General features: G+C 60.5%; 1 protein-coding gene across 3 annotated transcripts in view; it reads left to right on the top strand.

Moving 5' to 3' along the window:
- Window positions 1–23021, top strand: part of Ripor3 (RIPOR family member 3) — a 70797-nt gene that overhangs the window by 31203 nt on the left and 16573 nt on the right. For 2 of the 3 annotated variants that reach the window (XM_069989992.1, XM_069989991.1), the window contains exons 2-4: window positions 17303–17426; window positions 22228–22374; window positions 22480–22558. In XM_069989992.1, the coding sequence (XP_069846093.1) occupies window positions 17311–17426; window positions 22228–22374; window positions 22480–22558 (342 nt within the window). In that variant the 5' untranslated portion in view covers window positions 17303–17310. Of the gene's footprint in view, window positions 1–14180; window positions 14227–17302; window positions 17427–22227; window positions 22375–22479; window positions 22559–23021 lie in introns of those variants that run through there. The other variant, XM_069989993.1, reaches the window with a different exon arrangement.

Genomic DNA, 23021 nt, shown 5'->3' with positions numbered 1-23021 from the left:
CTGGTGTGCATCGCCGGGTGTGCATCGCCGGGTGTGCACCGTGTGAGTGCTGTGTGTATCGCCGGGTGTGTACCGTGTGAGTGCTGTGCGCATCACTGTTGTGCACTGTGTGAGTGCTGGTGTGCATCGCCAGGTGTGTACCGTGTGTGCTGGTGTGCATCACCGTGTGTGCACCGTGAGTGCTGGTGTGCACAGTGTGTGCTGGTGTGCATCGCCGGCTGTGCACCGTGAGTGCTTGTGTGCATTGCCAGGTGTGCGTCATGCATCTTGTGTGTGTGTGCCATGTGGGCACTGTGTATGCTCATGTGCATTACATGTGCACACACATGTGCACCATGTGTGTCCGTGTGTGCGCAGGGGTCTGTCCCTCTGCACATCCCACTGGGAGCTCCCAGCAGCCGCGGCCAGGTGGCGTGGCACACTCTTGCTGCGTGTCCTAGCCAGCTCGTCTCCCTTTCTGAGTTTCTGTGTATCCTTCTCGGAACAAACTGCTGAGACAGGGGATTTTGTTGTTGTTGTTGTCATTTTTCTTTTTGAGACAGGGTCTCACTTCACAGCTGGGGCTGGCCTGGGACGTCTCCTGAGTGCAGGGATTTACCAGGCGCAACTTAACTAGGTGGTGTGTGTGTGTGTGTGTGTGTGTGTGTGTGTGTGTGTGTGTGTGTGTGTCACACACCTGTACTGGGAATTGAACTCAGGGCTTCGTGCTCTTGCTTGCTTTTTCTCCGAAGGCTGGCTCTCCACCGCATGCACCCTGGCTCTGCGTCTGGTGTTTTGGTGGTTACTTGGGGTGTGAGCCTGTAAGCTTTTGTGTTTGAGCCATGATCTTCAGGTCTCAGCCTTCTGGGGAGTCAGGACTGCAGGTGTGTGCCAATGGTGCCTGGCACTCCAGGTGATTTTAGCCTGCACTGTGTATCTGCTCTGTGCAGGCAGACATGGTGTTGGGTGTTTGGTTTTTGTTGTTTTTGTTTGTTTGTTTCTGTTTTTATTTTTTATTTTTGTCGGTCGTGGAGCTTGAACTCCCGGCCTGGGCGCTGTCCCTCAGCTCTTCAGCTCAAGGCGAGTGCTCTACCACTTGAGCCACTGTACCACTTCTGGTTTTCTGGGTGGTTCACTGGAGAGAAGAGTCTCACGAACTTTCTTGCCCGGGCTGGCTTTGAACCTCGATCCTCAGAGCTCCACCTCCTGAGTAACTGGGCTGGCAGGCGTGAGCCGCCCGCGCCCGGCTCATCTGTGGCTCTGTTGGGTGTTTTTGAAGCCCAGCTCAGGGAAGCCGGCGGCCCGCTGTGGCGTGGGCTTTGTCACAGAACTCACCGGCCACCCACGAGTCTGTTCTGTGCTCCTGGCCCTGAGGTTGTTCCAGGGTGAAGGTGCGGTGGACGGGGCGCGGGTGGCGGGCAGGAGTGGGCAGGGGCAGCAGCTGCCCGTCAGGCTGGTGTGACCACGAGGCGGGGGGTGCGGAGGGGGGCACAGTCCCCAACAGGCTTTGTTCCCATCTTGTGTTGTGTTGTGTTGTTGTTTCAAATCATTCCTGGCCTGCTCAGCCCCACTGGACGAAACCCAACTGTGAGACACGCACAGCGCTGTCCCCACGCCTGGTGTGGGTGACGTGGGCGCCACCCCACCCAGGACACCCTGGGCAGCCGCTGCAGGGCAGGGGGGGGCCGAGGAGCCAGGCGCCCGCCCAGAGGGGGCAGCCCCGGCAGCCAGATGTGGAGGCCGGCTGCCAGATGTGGCCGTCTGTCACTTCCCGTGGAAAGTTCCGCCCTCAGCAGCTCCAGAGAGACCCAGGCCTCCCTTCTCTTCCGGGGTTGGCTCAGAACACCCCTGCCCCCCTCCCGTCCACCCCCTCTCCCCCTCCACCCCCCCCAGTCCACCCCCCTCCACCCCGGCCCCTGTGTGGTCCCAAGGCCCCTGCTCAGCGGCCCTGGGTGGGGAAGGCCTAGCCCATCTCCGCCCCGCATTTTCCCTCCTTCCTGCCTCAGTTTCCTCTCATGTTTAAGGCAACTTTGTAACTCTGGGGTTTGATGACTCTGGTTGAAAAGAACTTCCGCTCAAAACTAGAGGGGTGGGCAGTGCCCAGGAATTATTCAGGCTGGTTGGGGTGCTGGGGTGCTGGGGCGCAGGTGGGCTTGGGGCTGAGGCTGCCGCTGGTGGTGGCAGGTCACCCGTGTCAGGAGGAGGGGGACAGTGAAGCACGGGGGTCCCACACCTCGGCTCCGTGGGAGGAGCCTGACCTGGATGTATGCTTGGGGGACACCACGTGCACACAGGGCCCAGTTCTTTCTCAGGAGCTCCTGGGGTGTCTCACGTGCACCCACACACTGGTCTGCCCTGTCCCCCCCCCCCCTGCACACAGCATCTGAGTTCCATGCCAGAGGAGTGGAAATCCCCGGAGGGGCTGGGGGCGCCCGGGCCTGGGACTTGGAAGGCTGAGCTCCGCCTCTGAACCCCTCCGAGAGCTCCCTGGGCTCAGCAGGGTAGTCCACTTGTCACGGCCGGGGTGGGGGGGTGGGGGGTGGGGGGTGGCGGGTGGCGGGGTTACGCTGCACAGCCCAGCCTACTGCCACCTGCCTCAGTGCATTGATTTGAGAAAGGGAGCGAGGAAGAGTTCCTGGCCGGGAGCAAATGTAAAATCCCAGGGTGCGTTCCGCCTGAGGTGAATTGTCGCTGTCCTCAGCTGGAGCGAAGGTGGAGCCCACGTGCCCTCCCCTTACTCCCTAAGGGACCCCGGCCAACGTCCCTTCACCTGAGCCACCGCGTGGCCTCACAGGCAGGTGCTGGGCCAAAAGTCCCCAAAAATATTCTGTGCAAGGCACTGATCTAGGAAGCCTACCAGCAAAAGGGCAGTGCAATGTTATAATAATAATAATAATAATAATTATTATTAGTGTGCTCTGGACTAGCACTGAACCACTTGATCCATGTCTCTAGCACAGCTTTTGGTTGGTTATTTTGGAGATGGAGTCTTGAGGACTTTTTTTTTTTTTTTTTTTGGGTTGAGTCATGGGGCCTGAACTCTGGGCCTGGGCGCTGTCCCTCAGCTCTTCAGCTCAAGGCAAGCGCTCTACCACTGAGCCACCTTCCCAGCCCCTCTTGAGGACTGTTCTGCCTGGGGTTAGCCTCAAATCATGATCCTCTAGTCCTCAGCCTCCTAAGCAGTTAGGATTGTAGGCCTATGCTATCAGCACACAACTCTTATGTATTTAAGACATGACCTTGCTGTGTAGCCTAGGCTGGTCTCGAACTTGAGATCCTCAGACCTCAGCCTCTAGAGTGTTGTGATTACAGCCATGTACCACCAGGCCAAGCTACATCAATGGTCTTATTTGTAAAATACACATCCTTTACCTGGATACGATGTGCTACACACCCACCAAGGGAACTCGGACCCACGGAGCAGCTGCACTCAGGGCCTTGGGCCTCGGTCCCTGCACTTCCTGCCCTCACTAGAACTGGACAGGTGGCCGAATGCCCCTGTGCCCGAGCGGAAGTGGAGATGTGCACCATGCCCGTGTCCACTGTGTCGTGTCCACGGCCGCGTCCCGGGAACGGCGGCTGCCTGTCTCTCCACCTGTCTGGGTCTTGCTGTGTGATTCCTCCTCCAGCGCCAGGGAAGTTCCCACAGTTGTCTATCTGTGGCTCCCCTCGGAGCCCAGAGTCCGTGGCTGGTGGAGCAGGAGAGGAAAACGTTCCTGGCGCCCAGTTCCGCCCTGTGCTCATCTGGGCAGCGGAGGACCTGACGGGCGGTGCGGGGAGCCGGGCCTCCTCTCTCTCTGTCTCCCTCCCAGTCCTGGGGCTTGAACCAGGACTTGGGCACAGTCCCTTAGCTTTTCCACTCAAGCCCGGCACACTACCCTTTGAACCACAGCTCCACTTCTGGGTTTTTGGTGGTTAATGGGATAGAAATGTCTCATGGACTTTTCTGCCCAGGCTGGCTTTGAATGGCGATCCTCAGATCTCCGCCTCCTGAGTAGCCAGGATGACAGGCGTGAGCCCCAGGCTAAGCCTCTCTCCGGGTTCCCCTCCTGGACGTGTCCCTGGGGTGCGCTGCCTGGGGCTCCCTGGAGCTGAGGAAGGGCGGGGGTCCGCATCCACGGGACCCAGCCAGCGTGGACAAACCTTGGCAGCCCCTACCCAGCGCCAGTGGGGCCTAGGAGAGGACTGGTGCCAGGCAACAGGAAGCCCGGTGTCCACGGGGGCCAATGTCCAGTCGGCCATGGACTTCTGTGACTGTCAGTGACTGCCCGGTTGAGCCGTGAACAGCACAGACTGCCCTTGGGGCCCCCATTTCCCAGGTGTTGTGCCAGGAACTGTCGTTCTGACAGTGACACGTCGGCCGCACCCCTGAGTTCTTCCCATCAGCTCAGTGTAGTGCCGCCCTGCCCCCATCACCCCATCACCTGACCATCACCGGATGTGGTGATGCAGAGGCCCTGGGGCTGGCTTTCCTCGCCCTGCCTCCTGCAGGGCCAGGAGCGGTGGCCTGCCTCGGGCTGCCCCTGTGCTCTAGATGGAGGCCACAGGAGCTTCTGCTACCGGAGCCTTTGTTCCTAGGCCTCAGTTTCCCCGTGTGTAAGGGATGGGCGTGGTTTCTAGGCCACCACAGGGATGCAGGGATTAAGTGAGTCCTAGCCTCGCCCTTCAGGCTCCGCAGGCAGCGGCTGTTGGTTTTCATTCATCCACCAGGGACCCAGTCCCCGCGGCCCTGCCCTGGGACGGCTCCAATCTCCACAAACGAGGCTGCACCTGGGTGCAGGGCCCCGAGCCCCGCGGCCACCCTGGCCCGGGCGGATGGGATCCCTGGCCCGGCGCAGGGATGGCCTGTGGCGTGAAGCTCCCCTTCGTCCCCCAGTGTTGGAGGTGGGCGGCTGGGGGGTCGGGCTCCGTGGGGGTCACTTCCCCACCATAGAGGTAGCAACATGGGACTAGGCAGACAGCTCTCCACACCGGTAGACTTAAAGGGGGCGGGGCCACTAGGCCGCTCACGCCTGCAGTCCTAGCTCTCCGGAGGCTGAGAGCTGAGGTCTGAGGTTTGAGGCCAGCTGGGGCAGTAAAGTCCATGAGATATCCCAGCTCCAAAAGAAGCCGCAACACCTGGTCTGGTGGAGCAGGCCACGCGTGGGGACCTGCGTGCAGACATGGACGCTAGCAGAACCGAACAAGGAAAACGGGAGCCTGCTTTCCTGAGATTCAGCAACATCCTCAACAGGTGGTGGCAAATTGGGTTTTTGTCGGTCCTGGGACTTGAACTCTGGGCCTGGGCACTGTCCCTCAGCTCTCCAGCTCAAGGCTAGCGCTCTACCACGTGAGCCACAGCGCCACTTCCGGCTTTCTCTGCTTATGTGGTGCTGAGGAATCAAACCCAGGGCCTCATGCATGCCAGGCAAGCGCTCTACCACTGAGCCACCTTCCCAGGCTTCCTTCCTCCCTCTCTCCCTCCCTCCCTCCCTCCCTCCCCCCCTCTTTCTTTCTTTCTTTCTTTCTTTCTTTCTTTCTTTCTTTCTTTCTTTCTTTCTTTCTTTCTTTCTTTCTTTCTTTCTCTTTCTTTTCGAGACAAGGTCTGTTTATGAAGCCTCAGCTGGCCTCAGACTCAGGATCCTCCTGCCCTTTGTTGCAGGGATTACAGGCCTGTGCTCTGATCCTGGTCCAGTTGCTGGCTCATTGTTGGTGTCAACTGCAAATCTTTCAGCGCCGTGCGTGTGTAGTTGGTGCTTAGTCAGGGGATGGATGGACAGGGCTGGGCACACCACGATGGAGTTGGCGTAGGGGGCAGGGGGACCCCTGTCTTGCAGTGTTGGCCGCTGAGCACTACAGGAAGGGTGGAGGGGTGGGTCGTTTGTGGCTTGCGTGGCTGACTTCAGTGAGGCGTGGAGCGGGCGCCGGCGCCGCATCGCATGCCCAGCAGGAGCCAGGCTGGCTGCCCTCACTCGGCCCCGGCCCCCGCCCCAGCAGGAACCAGATGGCAGCCTGTCTGGCCGTCGCCCATGCACGCTGTGATGGGGCAGGGTGAAGAACCTCGGACGAACGGCCGCTTCCTGCCAGACCCTGGGACCCCGCAGGGCGGTGGGGAAGCTTCCAGACTCTGCCAGACCCTGGGACCCCGCAGGGCAGCGGGGAAGCTTCCAGACTCTGCGCTTGGTCTCCTATCTCACGCGCCTCAGCAGCAGTGGTGGAGACTCAGAGCATTGGGCAGACAGCAGGTCACCAAATTCCCACAGTGCACTCAGAGTAACCCCAGTAGCAGCCCCCCCCCCCGCATGCTTTTATTTTAGGAGGCTGTTCCTGGCCTTGAATTCACAGCCTGGGCGCTGTGTCCCTCAGCTCTTCAGCTCAAGGCCAGCGCTCTACCTCTTGAACCATGGCACCACATCCAGTTTTCTGGTGGTTTATTGGAGACAAGAGTCTCATGGTGGGCTGGGAAGGGTGGCTCAGTGGTAGAGCATTTGTCTTGCATGCATGAGGCCCTGGGTTCGATTCCTCAGCACCACATAAACAAAAAGAAAAAAGCCGGAGGTGGTGCTGTGATTCAAGTGGTAGAGCTCTAGCCTTGAGCTGAAGAGCTGAGGGACAGCACCCAGGCCCAGAGTTCAGGCCCCGTGACCCACAAAAAAAAAAAAAAAAAAAAAGTCTCACGGCGCCGGGTGCTGGTGGCTCAGGCCTGTCATCCTAGCTACTCAGGAGGCTGAGATCTGAGGATTGCGGTTCAAAGCCAGCCCAGGCAAGACTGTGAGACTCCTATCTCCAATAAGCCACCAGAAAACCAGAAGTGGCGCTGTAGCTCAAGTGGTAAAGCGCTCGCCTTGAGCTGAAGAGCTGAGGGACAGCGCCCAGGCCCAGAGTTCAGCGCCCAGGCCCAGAGTTCAGGCCCCATGATCAGAAAAAAAAAAAAAAAAAGAAAGAAAGAAAAAAAAGAGTCTCATGGACTTTCTGCCCAGGCTGGCTTTGAACTGTGATCCTCAGATCTCAGCCTCCTGAGTAGCTAGCAGGACAGGTGTGAGCCACCAGGGCCCACTTTGCTTTGTTTTTTGGGTGCTGGATTGCACCCCGGGGCCTCGTGCGTGATAGGCCTGGGCCTTCCCCCTGAGCTGCGCCCCAGGCCCCAGGGAAGGCACGCATGACTCTGTCTCCCCCCTTTCCTCTGTGGGGCCTCTGGCCTCATCTGATGACCAGAGCAGCTGCGCGGGGCTGGGACAGGCTGCGGCCTGCCCTCCTCCGCGCACGCGCTCAGCCTCCAGAGCCTCCCAGGGAACTGAGCGGCAAATGCACGCGCATCACTGATGACAGAGCCATCTGGCGCAGGAGAGGCGGGGCAGACAGCCCCCCACGCAGAGCCCCGCCAGCAGAGCTCCAGCGGGAGGGATGTGGGGACGGGGGCCACACTGGGTCCCAAGCCCAGCACCTCCACTTCCTGAGGCCTTTCACCCCAGCGAGACTCAGTTTCCCCAGCCTGTTCTGGGAGGACGGTTCATCCTGTTGACTGACCACAGGTGAGCTTCCTGAGCCTCGGAGAAACAGAAGCCATGTCCCTGCCCCTGCCCAGCCTCCCTACTGAATGTCCCCCCCCCTCCCCCAGGCTCCTGGCCTGCCCTTGGGCCTTGACCTTCAGAAAGGTCAGCCAGGAGTGCTACCGGACCGTGACAGAGGCGCTGCCCAGACGCAGGCCCCGCCCACCCACCCCCTGCTCTTTCCAGAAAGGAGGAACTTGTCTCTGGGGAGGTGCTGGGACACTGCTTCGGACCTCAGCTCTCCCGAGCTTTGGGTCCTGTGGCTCAGACATCTATTCCAACAAGTTCAGGTTGGAAAGGGATGCTGTAAAGCTATACTGACTTTTTTGGTTCTTTTCTTGCTATTAAAGAAAATTTAAACCCAGAAAACCCACTGTAGTTCACTGGAAGAAAGATTCCGTTCATGTAACTAAAGGCAGGGTGGGTGTCAGGTAAAGGCTGATCCAGCTAATCGACTCTTCTTGGGATCTAGAGTCCCAGGGAAGGACTTGGCTTCTTCTACACATATCCGTGGACCCCTCGAATGGCCACTCAGACCCCAGATGTTGAGCCTTCCAGTTCTAGCATACACGCCAAGTGAACCCCCCCCCACCCGGGGCTTTGCAATCTGCATTCCTGACGGAGGGAAGTCCCACCTCTCCTGGGCTGGTGGCTCGGTCACCGCCGGCCAGGCCTGCGGGTCACCTGCCCAGGGGCCTGGCGCCGGGGGGATGTGCGGCTCAGCCAGCCAGTCCCCGGCAGCCAGTCCCCGGCAGCCCTGTAATTTCCCCTGGGCCTGGGACCTCCCAAAGAAGCTTGTTCTGTGTCTAATTTGGGGACAACTGCACGTCTGGCTCTGGATCATCTTTGAGAGGGTGTGTTTCCGGGTCACTCATTTCAGACTTGGGGTCCAGGAAGCGGCTGTCATCACTGTGGCTGAGAACTCGGTGGACAGCGTGTGTCCAGCGTCAGCCGGAGCTCAGACCTGCCAGCAGTGGCCCGGGCGGTGAACCCTGCCTTCTTGCGTGGTGCATACCAGGAAACGCGTTTGGTAAACACTGTGCTCACCTGTGTCATCCACTGGGGCTGGAAGAACTTGTTTGGCCAAAATTAGAACAAGAAGGCCAGAGGATAAATTTAGAGCTGACCTCTGGGCCTGCAGGGCGAGGGTTCTACTTGGCACCGCACGCTGCTTCGCCCTCCTGCCACCTTGAACCAGGGCCACAGAACCTTCACAGCCCACCGTCGAAAGCCCACTCTGCCCCGCGCTGTGTGACTCTCTCGAGAGTTTGACCTTTCTGAGCTCCAGCTTATTATCTTCCAAGGAGGGGGGAGAGGGCTGTAGTAATAACATCCACCAAATGGAGAGGCTCTCACCATTATTTGGGTGGGGGGGCTGGGAAGGTGGCTCAGTGGTAGAGCACTTGCCTTGCATGCATGAGGCCCTGAGTTCGATTCCTAAGCACCACATAAGCAGAAAAAGCCAGAAGTGGCGCTGTGGCTCAAGTGGTAGAGGACTAGCCTTGAGCTGAAGGGCTGAGGGACAGTGCCCAGGCCCAGAGTTCAGGCCCCATGACCAGCAAAAAAAAAAATTTGGGTGGGGATGGTACTGGGGTTTGAACTCAGGACCTTATGTTCAGTAGGCAGGTGCTCTACCACTTGAGCCATGTCCCCAGCCCTTTCTTGCCTTTTTTCCCCCCCTGAAAAGTCTCATGCTTTTGCCTGGGGCCAGCCTCACCCTTTGGTACTTCTTTCTTTCTAGTTTTTTTTTTTTTTTTTTTTTGGTCAGTTGTGGGGCTTGAACTCTGGGCCTGGGCATTGTCCCTCAGCTCTTCAGCTCAAAGTGAGTGCTCTACCACTTGCACCACAGTGCCACTTCCAGTTTTCTGGTGGTTCATTGGAGATGAGAGTTTCATGGGTGTTCCTGCTTGGGCTTGCTTTGAACCGCGATCCTCAGATCTCAGCCTCCTGAGTAGCTAGGATTACAGGCATGAGCCACTGGCTCCCGGCTTTGGTATTTCTTTTTTGTTGTTGTTGGTCATGGGACTTGAACTCTGGGACTGGGCGCTGTCCCTCAGCTCTTCAGCTCAAGGCGAGCGCTCTACTACTTGAGCTACAGCGCCACTTCCGGTTTTCTGGTGGTTTATTGGAGATAGGAGTCTCACGGTCTCTCCTGCCCGGGCTGGCTTTGAACCGCAATCCTCAGATCTCAGCCTCCTGAGTAGCTAGGATTACAGGTGTGAGCCACCAGCGCCCGGCTTGGTATTTCTTAACAGTTCTACATAGCTGGGACCACAGTCATGTGACCACGTCCAGCTTACTGATTGAGCTGAGATCTCAATTGTGTTTTTGCCTGCTGGCCTCAAACTTCGATTCTCCCAATCTCTGTCTCCTGAGCAGAGAGGTTTACAGGTGTGTGCCATTGCACTTGGCAAGATCTCTCTCTCTCTCTCTCTCTCTCTCTCTCTCTCTCTCTCCTCCTCCTCCTCCTCCTCCTCCTCCTTCTTCTTTTTCTTTTTCTTTTCAATATGTAGCCCAAGCTGACCTCCAGCTTGTGAGCCTCTTGCCTCAAATTCTGAAGTCCTGGATTTCAGGCTCCTGGATGGCTGGCCCTGATTGTTTTTTACTTTCTTATTTTGTCTGTAAGAGACAGGCAAAAAGCAATGCATTAGGGAGGAAAGAAAGGCAAGCAGCAATGGCATCTCTGGAGATGAACACGCAGGTTTTGTGGTTGTGCCACAAAGATAGTGCTGGTCTGCTTTCTCCGTGGCTGGCAGGCAGTATGTCTGGCGGTGTCTTTGGCTGATTGCTCTCTAATGGGAATATGGGCTGTGGAGCCAGACGCACATGTGCGTGTGCACGCACACGCACACTCACACAGATCGGAGAGACAAAGCCAGCAGTAGCCAAAACACTGCTGGATCCCTGCTGACGGCTCATGGGCGCCGCTTTCCAAAGAGCGAAGTTCAGAGAAGTAAATATTTTTCCTGTAGAAGAGCTTAAAACCCCCAATTCAGTCCAGACCCGCTCGGCGCGGCCGGCGTCAGCTGCCCATCTTGATGCACTTAGGGTTGCTGGGGAGCGTGGGCGTGGCGTGTGTGTGTGTGTGTGTGTGTGTGTGTGTGTGTGTGTGTGTATATGAGGAGCTTGTGCCTGAGGGTTGCTTTCCCCAAACTATCTGGGTCCCCCAAGACATTTGGTGATCTTTGTCTAATAATCTCCACCACTTCATTACACGGAAAAGCACCGGGAACGGAGAAGCCAGCCTTCCCCACCACAGGTTCGGCAATGCCTGGTGGAGAAAATCTGCAGGAAAGCCTTAGGGTTGGAGCCGGGCGCTGGTGCTCAGGCCTGTAATCCCAGTTACTTAGGAGCTGAGGATCATGGTTCAAAGGGAGCCCAACCTGGAAAGTCTGTGAGATTCTTTTCTCCAATAAACCACCAAAGACGCTGGGAGTGGAGCTGTGGCTCCAGTGGTAGAGCACCAGGCTAGAGCTGCGGGTATCGGCCCAAAGTTCATCTGCTGCCCGGGACCCCTGTGTGGGGGGTGGAGGATGTCTGGCTGGGGCCTCTGGGTGGTGACCCGGTTTGAGGGAGGGCGGAGGCCGCCTGAAGGACTCTCTGTCACACGGGTCTCACGCATGCGCCCTGGAGCGGGCCTTCCCAGGCCGACTGTGCTGACCTGACTCTGACCTTCCAGCCCCAGGACAGTGGGAAACAAGCACCAGCTGCTCGCAGGCCACCCGGCTCAGAGCAGCGCTGGCCGAGGACCGGGTGGTGGTGTGGGAGGCTGGCGGGCAAGGGGTTGGGGTGTGGAGGCTGTGGGTGGGAGGCCTAGGTGCGGAGGCTTGGGGCGAGAGGTTTGTGGCTCTCTATCCCCATTTCCTGGTGATGGGAGCAGAGCTCGGCTCAGCCTGCGTCTGGCTGTCAGCCGGCCGGGGCTAGGGGCCCAGAGGCTCCGCTCCGTGTCCAAGGCTCTCGGTGTCCACGGCAGCCCCTGCCTCTGTTAGAGACCTCCGGCCTCATTACCGTGCTTGGAACGGGAGCTGTCGGCCTCCAGCCTGCATGGCCCAGGGGAGCCCTTCCCTAAGAGCCCGCCACTGCGCAAGTGGGGAGCCGTGACTACAGGAATCACCACCGGGCCTGGTTTGTGTGTCTACCTCACGAATCAAGAAAGACAGGCTTAGGATCAGAGCCCAGTAGGCGGCGTGGTGGCCTGCGGGGCGCAGGCCCTGCCGGGCAGGGTGTGCTCAGAGCTGCCACTGTGACCCCTTTAACATGAGCCTAAGATCCAGTTCTTATCTCTGTCTTTCTGGGAGCCGCCTGCTCCAGTGCGCTTTGATTCATAAGAATGGTGTGGGGAACTCTCGGCCCTGCAAACCCATCTGCGGTACTCGGGAGATGAAAGCTGGTGGCAGGCACGTCCCAGTGTCTGTCCAGAATGCCTGGCCACACGCTGGAGATGCCAGGCCTGCCTCCCAGCCCCGCTGTTTATTTCGGGGTTCTTGGGAAGCACAGTCCCCGGGGCCTGGCCCAGGTGGAGAAGGGAGCCCCCTCTTGGCTGGGCTGGTGGGGCTGGTAGAGCAGGGCTGCCGTACTGCGAGCGGCCAGCAGGGGTCTCCCAGTAGCAATGGGAAGCGGGGCTGGAGTGCATTGCAGTTGACCCTTTGGATTCCAGAAGGTTCTCTATACAGAGTCCTTGGGAAGGAGTTGTGCTCTCCTTAGGACATGTGATCACCTCCGGACGGGTGATCCAGTCCTGGGGATGGGACGGGAAGGGATCGCTGCGGCCCCCACCGACAGGGGCCAGGGCTCCGGAGCAGTCTCTGTATACTTACGGGCACCGGGAGGAAAGGGAAAACTGCGGCCGGCTTCTGTCTCCAGTAAACTGTTTACCTCGGGGCCAGAGCGCTTCCGGATGCAGCCGCCTCCCCGGGCTGCACAGGCCACATGCGGCAGGCCCCTGAGGGCTGGGGGACTGACCTGCTGGAGTCGGTGGCACGCATGTCCTGGTGGCACACGTGTCACGTGTCTGTATGTCCTGGTGGCACACGTCTGTATGTCCTGGTGGCACGCATGTCTGTATGTCCTGGTGGCACACGTCTGTATGTCCTGGTGGCACGCATGTCTGTATGTCCTGCTGGCACACATGTCTGTATGTCCTGGTGGCACGCATGTCTGTATGTCCTGCTGGCACGCATGTCTGTATGTCCTGCTGGCACGCATGTCTGTATGTCCTGCTGGCACGCATGTCTGTATGTCCTGCTGGCACACACGTCCTGGTGGCACACGTCTGTATGTCCTGCACGCATGTCTGTATGTCCTGCTGGCACGCATGTCTGTATGTCCTGCTGGCACGCATGTCTGTATGTCCTGCTGGCATGCATGTCTGTATGTCCTGCTGGCACGCATGTCTGTATGTCCTGGTGGCATGCATGTCTATGTCCTGGTGGCACGCGTGTCTGTATGTCCCGGTGGCACGCACGTCCTGGTGGCACCCACGCCCTGGCAGACGGGTTGCATTCCTAGCACCCACCTTCCCAGCTTGTGTGCAGTGTCTTGGGGCCCATGATGCTGTCTGGGGACAGTGCTGGGCAGGCCGCGGGCAGGGTACGTCCTCCCGTCCTCCCGTCTCAGCCGAGGATGCACATGCCAGGGCTGGTGCGGCACAGCGTGGGGAAACTCCCGAGTCTCCTCCACCCCGTGGCTGCCAGGGAGCGTTCCCCGGACAGTGACTGAGTTTGTAGACTTCAACCCGCGGTTTGAACTCAGGGCCTCATGTTTGCCAGGCAGGTGCTCCAATCCTCTTGGTTTTATGTGGATTTTCAGTTGGGTCTTCCCATTTGCCTGGGGCTGGTTTCAGCCAGTCATCCTGGGGCAGCTGGGATTACAGGGTGCGCCACCACGCCCCTCCCTCCTCTGCCGCCTTCAGTTTGTGGCCGGACAAGCCGCTTTCCCAGGGGCTGAAGTCACCTGCTGGGCCAGGGCCTGGCCTCTCCCACAGGGACCTCACCCCCCCCCCAGCCCACAGCTGCCCCGAGCGGCAGGAGGGAGGAGCCACACGGGAGAGACACCCCAGCATTCATTCCCCCCTCAGCCCACATCATTCATTCACCTGCTCATCCCATGGTGGCAAATGGTGGACAGGGTGGAGACAGCCAGCCCTGGAGAGGAGTTTCTGGGCTGGAGGTTCCTGGTGCCAGGTCCAAGGGCAGGGCCCTGAAGGGTGTGGGCAGGGCAGGGGCTTCAGCAGGGCCCACAGGGGACCCAGCAGGGGGGAGAGCAGCGGAGGTTGGGGGGAGGGGGCAAAGGGGGAAGGAGGAGGGGGAGGGCAGCACGCCCCGTCCAGCTGCTGGTAAAATGCAGACTTCCTCCCTTCAGTCCCCCTCAGGTACAGACAGGCTAGTTCTAGAACCTTCTGCCAGGGGCGCCTGTTTCTCTTCTAAACACTCCCGTGTCCGCCTGGGCTATTTTGCCGTTTCCTTTCTTCCTCGACCGCAGCAGTTATTTTGGCGGCTGGGGTGAGCGCCCGAGGCCGTGGCCGGCGCTGGCCGAGGGGCTCGGGCAGCTGCGCCCGCAGCCCACGCGCTAAATTTAGCTGATCCCTCCACGCGAGGGGAAATTGCAGGTTCCCTGTGGGCGGCGTCCGCGGCGGCCCAGATTGCGGGGCGGGGGCCGAGGCCAGAGCCAGGCGGCCGCCGGGGAGCCAGGCACGGAGCGGCATCCTGCTTCCCCGCAGGTTTGTGAACCCCGGGATGCCCTGTCCTGCTCTGCCCCCAGCGCCCTGGGCACCGCCCCAGGGTCCCCCACCAACTTGCTGTCCTCACAAGAAACCCTCAGGTCGCACGGACACGCGGGCCCTCTGCTGACCCCTTGGGGTCCGGCCCGGGGCCAGCCGGCTCCTGATGGGGACAGGGCTGCCAGCGCGGCCCCCAGGGACCTGGTGCCCTGCGTCCAGCTTCGTGGGTCCCCACCGCAAGCCTGCTGCAGTCTTGGGCCCCTGCTCCTGGGTGGGTGCCCAGAACGCCTGGGGAGAGGTGGGTACAGCCCAGGGTGCCTGGGTTCGAGCCCCAGCTCTGGTGTCTCAGTGACCTCGGAGGAGCCCGGTGTGTGTGTGCGTGCGTGCGTGCGTGCGTGCATGCGTGCGTGTGTGTGTGGCTTGAACTCTGGGCCTGGGCGCTGTCCCTCAGCTCTTCAGCTCAAGGCGAGCGCTCTACCACTTGAGCCACAGCACCACTTCTGGTTTTCTGGTGGTTTATTGGAGGTAAGAGTCTCACAGACTTTCTTGCCCAGGCTGGCTTTGAACCACGATCTTCAGCCTCCTGAGTAGCTGGGATGACCAGCAAGAGCTATGTGCACCCGGCTTAGCGGCTTAGCCTCTGTTTCTTTATCTGGGGATGGGGTGTTGTGTGGTGTGGGGAGCAGGCACAGACACAGCCTGGCTCGGGTGGGGGGAGCAGGGGACCCCCATCCCTCGTCCCACCCCCCAACTGTTGCTTGGCAGGCTCGGCCCCGCCCCCTCATTTGCATGTGCCTGTGGCCACTTCCTCTGGGAGCGGGTGGTTGTCCCCCAAACCCAGTGGAGAGGCTTCGTCCCCCATATGGCTGTGATCCTTCCAGCAGGCCTGGGTCTGGCGCAGCCCCGGCTCCCAGAGCTGTGTCCAGGGCAGGAACAGGGTGTGTGTGTGTGTGTGTGTGTGTGTGTGTGTGTGTGTGTGTGTGTGTGTGTGTGTGTGTGTGGTGTGTGTGTGTGTGTGTGTGTGTGTGTGTGTCCATGTCCAGGGCAGGAACAGGGTGTGTGTGTGTGTGTGTGTGTGTGTGTGTGTGTGTGTGTGTGTGTGTGTGTGTGTGTGTGTGTGTGTCCATGTTCAGGGAAGGAACAGGGTGTGTGTGTGTGTGTGTGTGTGTGTGTGTGTGTGTGTGTGTGTGTGTGTGTCCATGTCCAGGGAAGGAACAGGGTGTGTGTGTGTGTGTCTCCTCTGTCCTCTCCCAGCAGCCTCGGAGGGGCCAGGACCCCAGGGGAGGTGGGGACCCTGGGGCACAGTAGGGTGGCCCCGCCAGCCCCCCTCCTGCCACCCCCACCCCAATCCCTCCAGCCCCCTCTTGCTCCCCACCCCCAACCCCCAGCCCTCTCCTGCCCCCCAATCCCCACCCCCAGCCTTCTCCTGCTTCCTCCCTCCCCCTCCCTCTCCCTCCTGTCCTCTCCTGTCCCTCCCACCCCCCCAAACCCTCAGGCTCCCTCCCACCCCTTCCCACTCCCTCCAGACCCCTACTGCTCCCTCCTGCCTCCACCCCCACCCCCTCCCACTCCCTCCTGTCCCCCCCATCCCCCCCAAACCCCCCAAACCCTCAGGCTCCCTCCCACCCCTTCCCACTCCCTCCAGCCCCCTACTGCTCCCTCCTGCCTCCACCCCCACCCCCTCCCACTCCCTCCTGTCCCCCTCCTGCCCCCACTCCCCCAACCCCTCAAAACCCTCAGGCTCCCTCCCACCCCTTCCCACTCCCTCCAGGCCCCTCCGATTCCCTCCCCTCCCTCCTGTTCCCTCCTGCCCCCACCTCTACCCCCTCTCATCCCAGCCTCCTCCTGCCCCCTCCAGACCCTCCCAGTCCCCCAACCCCTCCCACCCCAACCCAGCCCCCACCCTGCCCCTCCCACCCCCTCCAGCCCCGCTCATCCAGGTTCTAAAACCCTGAGGCTGGGCTCTGCTGAGCAGGGTGGCTGCCAGGGTCTGGGTCCCCGGTGGCTGGCACCACACCGGGGACACCAGACAGCGCCAGGCAGAGAAGGCAGTGCCGAGGCTGACATCGGGTGCACGGGCCCCACGCCCGCTCCACGGCCTCCCCAGGGGCCCTGGGCAGACCCCGGCGCCTCTTCAAGCCTCGGTTTCCCCATCTGTGGAGTGAGATCGTCTGCAGCTCCTGCTGGAGGTTGCTTGACCTTGAGGGAGCGGATATGGGGGGCCACCCAGACCCGGCTCATTAGTGGGGTAACCGGCTCAGCGCACCCCGCCTTCCGTGCTGCCCAGCCAGCTCCAGCCAGCTCCGCGCGTCCTTGCACACCCAGGGCCTCGGTGCCTTGTGTCCTGGCCGCCCGTGGCCTCCAGAGGAGGCTTTTCTGAGTCCTCAGATGGCCATGGGGACCATGGAGGCCGGGAGCCATCCAGGGCCCAGATGGAATGAGCCCCGCTCCGCTCTGCCGTCCTTCCTCTCGCTCCTCACTAGGCTCCGTGCAGGGCCTGTGGCTGGGGGGGACGGGGCTGGGGAGGGAGGTGGGCCTGGGCGGCCTGTGGCAGATTGCTGAGGTGCAGTTGGCTCTATGCCCCAGCAGGGGGCAGCACCGAGCACCGGGCCGCTGCCCCAGCGTGGAGACAGCAGGAGGGGGTTCTGCTGAGGGCCGGCGGGGCAGGGCTGTCCCAGAACCCGGAGGGGAGGGCTGAGTCTGTGGCTGTGGACGTGGTTGTGGCCGCAGCAGGCTGCTGCTGCTGCTGCTGCTGCTGCTGCTGCTGCTGCTGCTGTTGCTTGTGGGTCTGGTCTGGGCATTTCCCACCTGGAGATGGTTTGGAAAAAGATGGCCAGGGTTTGGGTCAGAGATGGGACCCACGGCCTTGGTGCTGTGATGCCAGCCGCCCGTGAGCTGGGTTCGCCAGCCATAGCCACCCAGGCCCCTGGGGACTGTGACGTCTGACCGGCCCTGGAGCCTCTGGGCCTTTGCAGGTGCCGCTCCCGCCGCCCCTCCCCTCCCCACCCCTCCTTGGTCCATTGTCCCTGGGACGCAGTGCCCGCTGGCCGTGGCTGACCCTCTCCTTCCCCTGCAGGCGCCAGCATGTCGGTGAGGCTGCGGTTCCTGTCGCCCGGGGACTCGGGGACGATGGTCTACGGCACCGTGAGCCGCAGCTCCTCCTTTGCCGGCTTCGGTGGCACCCAGAGTCGGAGGAGCTCGTGAGTGTCGCGGGCCGGGGCGGGAGTGGGGCCATCGGGCAAGGGTTCGGGTCCTCAGTGCTGCCCGTCACCTTAGGACTGGCCAGGGAGGGCATGCGTGCATGCGCACACGTGTGTGTGTGTGTGTGTGTGTGTGTGTGTGTGGTGTGTATGCATACGCACACACCATGACAAACATAATTTCCAAGAGACCTGAAAAGTTGTCATTTAAAACACACCAGGGGGGCTGGGAAGGTGGCTCAGTGGTAGAGTGCTTGCTTCGCATGCATGAGGCCCTGGGTTTGATTCCTCAGCACCACATAAGAAAAAAGAAAAAAGCCGGAAGTGGTGCTGTGGCTCAAGTGGTAGAGCGCTAGCCTTGAGCTGAAGAGCTGAGGGACAGCGCCCAGGCCCAGAGTTCAGGCCCCACCACTGACAAAAATAAATAATAAATAGATAAAATATACCAGAGCCGGGCATCGGTGGCTCTCACCAGTCATCTTAGCTACTCAGGAGGATCACAGTTTGAAGGCAGCCTGGACAGGAAAGTCCCTGAGACCCTCATCTTGAATTAACTACCAAAAAGTGGGAAGCTGAGCTGTGGTTCAAGTGGCAGAGCACTACCCTTGAGTCAAAAAACTCAGAGATAGATCCCAAGCTGAGTTCAAGCTCTAGGATCAGCACACATTAAAAATAAATAAGCCGGGCTGGGAAGGTGGCTCAGTGGTAGAGTGCTTGCCTCACATGCATGAGGCCCTGGGTTCGATTCCTCAGCCCCATATAAGCAGAAAAAGCCAGAAGTGCTGCTGTGGCTCCAGTGGTAGAGTGCTCACCTTGAGCTGAAGAGCTGAAGGACAGGCCCGGAGTTCAGGCCCATGACCGACAAAAAATTAATAATAATAAATTAAATAAATAAATAAGCCAGGTGCCGGTGCAGAAGTGGCACTGTGGCTCAAAGTGGTTGAGTCGAACACACACACACACACACACACACACACACACACCCCAGAAGACCTGGCAGAGCACAGCAGGCTCCTGTGGCAGATGAGACGCAGGCGCACATCGAGGCTGATCTCGCGCAAGCGCGCACCGTGCAGCGTCTGGGTCACATCTCCACGGGGGTCTGAGGGCGTGCGTCCTGTTCTCTTCAGTCTTCATGACTGTGAGCCTTGGCTCCCCCCCACCCCCCAGTTGTGGGGCTTGAACTCTGGGCCTGGGCACTGTCCTTCAGCTCTTCAGCTCAAGGCGAGCGCTCTACCACTTGAGTCACAGCGCCACTTCTGGTTTTCTAGTGGTTTATTGGAGATAAGAGTCTCATGGACTTTCCTGCCCGGGCTGGCTTTGAACAGCGATCCTCAGAGCTCAGCCTCCTGAGTAGCTGGGAGGCATGGAGCCCACAGGATGGGCCTGGCTCAGTGGCCACCAAGAGTCCCCTCTCGGGAGGCAGCAAGTCCATGGGCAGGAGATTCACTGCTGCTACAGGGGCCCCAGCCTGCTACACCCGGGTTCCGGTGCCTCACGCTGGGCACCTTGCACGTCCCCGGGGATGTGCCCGCCAGCCGGCAGGCCTGGCGTGGGGAACAAGGAACCAACAACCACCAGGACCATGCATGCTGGGCAGGAACTAGAGCAGGCAGGGAGGGTGGCTGCGCTCCCGGGTGGCTTCACCGGGCAGGAGCTCGAGTCAGCCAAGACCCGAGAGAACAGAAGAGCAGATGGTGGAGATGGGGGCGAGGGAGAACAGAAAGAACAGCAGGTGCAAAGGTCCTGGGGCAGGGGTTGGCAGTGAGGGACAGATGTGTGGCTGGCGTGTGGGAGCCTGGTCAGATAGGGAGGAGGGTGCTGCGGGCCTCAGGGAAGAGGGGAGATGTTCTCGTGTGCGAAGCCACCAAAGGCGGAAGCAGAAACCCCAGAAAGCTCTGAGCGGAGTGATGGGCAGTTACAGGAAGTTCAGCTCATGTCAGCCTCCTTCCTTGCTTCCGGCCTGAGGTCTTCTCAGCCAAGATAAAGCGATAGGAAAGTTTATTAGGAAGGAAATACGGGGGAGGTGATGAGGACCCCGGAGAGAACTTCTCCGTGCAGGCACGTGCCGGCCAGGCCACGTCATATCTCTTGGCATCCCAGGAGGCCGCCGCACCCCGTCCCGGCCTGCCCAGTCCCCACCCACACGGCCCCGGGCGCCCCAGTGCTGGCGTCCACAGAGGGGAGGCCCGCTGTGTGCCCGGCCGCCTGCCACGCGCTGGCCCCGGGGCCATCGCTGCCCCCCTGCCCACCTGGTCCAGGGTACAGCCCCACTGCACTGAGGATGGCGCATTGGTGGCAGGCTGGGTCCGGAAGGTGAGTGAGGGCTGGTGGATGGGGTGGGGGTGTAGGGTAAATGGCCTGACCTCTCACCCCGATGTGGACTTGCCCCCCAGTAGCTGGCCGATCCTACACTGGTCTCTTTTTTATACAGATGAGCACACTGAGGCTCAGAGAGGCTCAGTAACTTCCCCGAGGTCACACAGCCTGCCAGACCCCAGGTCTGCTCTGCAGCCTGCGCTGTGGTACTTCCGTGGCCTCCCGCTCCCCGTGGCTGACCCCACTGCTCCTTCTCACCCCCGGTTGGCTTGTAGCCCCTAGAATGCTGGCAGGTATACAGTAGGCGCTCAGTAATGTCTGTCCGTGAATGACTAAGTGACGGCTCCAGGATGCTCAGCCTTTCACAGATGAGGCCCCTAGAGTCCTGGGACTGGGGTCGCAGCGGGTCTGCTGGTTCCCGGAACAGCACACGCCAGCCCCAGTGTGTGGAGGCCCCGAGGGTCCGTGGGAGCCGAGTGTGGGGCTGGGCGGCGATGGGCCGGGGCGTGGACGGCCAGGTCGCGGCGGCAGTAAACAGTGTGCTGTGTCTGTGTGGAATGCACAGCATCTGGCCCAGCTGGAAACACAGCCTGGCTTCCAGCAGCTGCCGGGGACCCGGGCAGGGAGCTCCATCCTGCTGGTCCAGGGCCAGGCTCTCTGGACCTCCTGACCTCCGCCTCCCCTGAGCCAGTGCAGAGCCACCACATGTGCTGTGGGACAAGGCCCCGGAGCCCAGGCTCTTGGTGATCCCAGGGACCGGGTCTTGTGAGGGGTCCTGGAAGCCCAGAGCCAAGTCTCTGGTGGTCTCTGGTGATCACTGGTGATCTGGTGGTCTCTGGTGGTCTCTGGTGATCACTGGTGATCTGGTGGTCTCTGGTGGTCTCTGGTGATCACTGGTGATCTGGTGGTCTCTGGTGATCACTGGTGATCTCTGGTGGTCTCTGGTGATCACTGGTGATCTGGTGGTTTCTGGTAGTCTCTGGTGATCTCTGGTGGTCTCTGGTGGTCACTGGTGGTTTCTGGCAGTCTCTGGTGATCTCTGGTGGTCTCTGGTGATCTCTGGTAGTCTGATAGCCTCTGGTGATCCCTGGTGATCTCTGGTGATCTGTGGTGGTATCTGATGGTTTCTGATGGTCTCTGGTGATTTCTGGTGGTCTCTGGTGGTATCTGGTGATCTCTGGTGGTCTCTGGTGATCTCTGTTGGTCTCTGGTGATCTCTGGTGATCTCTGTTGGTCTCTGGTGATCTCAAGTGCTCTCGGGTGTTCTCTGATAGCCTCTGGCGATCCCTGGTGATCTTTGGTGGCCTCTGATGGTCTCTAGTGGTCACTGGTGGTTTCTGATGGTCTCTGGTGATCTCTGGTGGTAGCTGGTGATCTTTGGTGGTCTCTGGTGATCTTTGGTGGTATCTAGTGGCCTCTAGTTTCTCTGGTGGTCTCTGGTCTCTGGTCATCTCTGGTGATCTCTGGTGGTAAGTGGTGGTCACTGGTGGTCTCTGGTGGTCATTGGTGGTCTCTGGTGATCTCTGGTGGTCTCTGGTGATCTCTGGTGAGAGTCTTGGTGGTCTCTGGTGATCTCTGGTGACCTCTGGTGATCTCTGGTGACCTCTGGTGGTCTCTGGTGATCTCTGGTGGTCTCTGGTAGCCACTGGTGATCTCTGGTGGTCTCTGATGGTTTCTGGTGATCTCTGGTGGTCTGGGTGGTCTCTGGTGGTCTTGGTGGTCTCTGGTGATCGCTGGTGGTCTCTGGTGGTCTCATGATCTTTGGTGGTCTTGGTGGTCTCGTGATCTTGGGTGGTCTTGGTGGTCTCTGGTGGTCTCTGGTGGCTGCTGGTGGTCGCTGTTAGGAGAATGAGGCAGAGACAGGGCCTTAAAGTGTCACCTGGGCTGACCTTTATCTGGGTTTGGGCGGTCTGCTGCCTCAGCCTCACGCATTGCTAGGGCTCCAGGTCCCCAGGCCAGGAAGAGTGAAATAGTTGTAGCCCATGCCTGAGGAGTGTGTGTGTGTGTGCGTGTTAAATGTGTGCATAGGTGTGAGCATGGAGGTTCATCAGCTCACCTCCCCCAGGAGTATCAAGCAGAACTGGGGCCCTGCATCACATGGGAGTCCAGGTGCTACTAACAAGGAAGGGGGTGGACGCTGGGCGGTGCCATCTGCAGGAACCACAGGGCTATGACTTGGCCTCCCGTGCAGCTTTGCCGAGGCATTTAGGAAAGCTGCTTGCTCATTTCTTCCCGTTCGCTCCTTTTTCATCCCCGGTATTTGTTGCTCTCTTAGTCTTCAGAGGCAGGCCTGTCGTGGATAGACAGGAGGCTGAGTGCCAGAGGCTCAGCCTTCTCACGACCCCACAGCAGAGAGGTGCTGGGGGGGGACGCCGCCCCCCAACTCCCTGGGACCCTGGCCACTGTTCCCAAAGTGCCTGGGCCTGGGCGGGCTTCATCCAGGCCCTGCACTGACCCCAGGCCGCCCCGTCCCTTGTCACAGGAAGTCCACCAGCCGGAACTCTGTGAGATCGCGCATGCTCACACGGTCTTCCAAGGTGTACGGCACGCTGCGCCGGAGTGCGGCCGGCCCGGATCCCCGGCCCCAGCAGGTGAAAAGGATCTTCGAGGCTCTGAAGAGAGGCCTCAGGTGGGCACGGAAGCCCAGTGGGTGGAGGGCTGGGGCATGGTGATGGTCACGCTGGGCGGCGGCCGCCCGCCGGACCGCCAGCCTCTGTCCTCTCGCCGTCCCCAGGGAGCACCTGTGTGTGCAGCAGGCCGAGCTGGACGCGCTGTGCTGCCGCCACGGGGACACGCGGAGGAACTCCAGGCTGGTGAGACCCAGAGCCAGGCCGCTCCCACCCCAGAGCCAGGCCACACCCCCACCCCAGAGCAGGCCACACCCCCACCCCAGAGCAGGCCACACCCCCACCCCAGAGCAGGCCACACCCCCACCCCAGAGCAGGCCACACCCCCACCCCAGAGCCAGGCCACACCCCCACCCCAGAGCAGGCCACACCCCCACCCCAGAGCAGGCCACACCCCCACCCCAGAGCAGGCCACACCCCCACCCCAGAGCAGGCCACACCCCCACCCCAGGGCAGGCCACACCCCCACCCCAGAGCAGGCCACACCCCCACCCCAGAGCCAGGCCACACCCCCACCCCAGAGCCAGGCCACACCCCCACCCCAGAGCAGGCCACACCCCCACCCCAGAGCCAGGCCACACCCCCACCCCAGGGCAGGCCACACCCCCACCCCAGAGCAGGCCACACCCCCACCCCAGAGCAGGCCACA

The sequence above is a fragment of the Dipodomys merriami genome, unplaced genomic scaffold (genome assembly GCF_024711535.1).
Source record: "Dipodomys merriami isolate MVZ:Mamm:240054 unplaced genomic scaffold, mDipMer1.0.p SCAF_39, whole genome shotgun sequence".
NCBI lineage: Eukaryota > Metazoa > Chordata > Mammalia > Rodentia > Heteromyidae > Dipodomys > Dipodomys merriami.
This window is presented reverse-complemented; position numbering and strand designations above follow the sequence as displayed.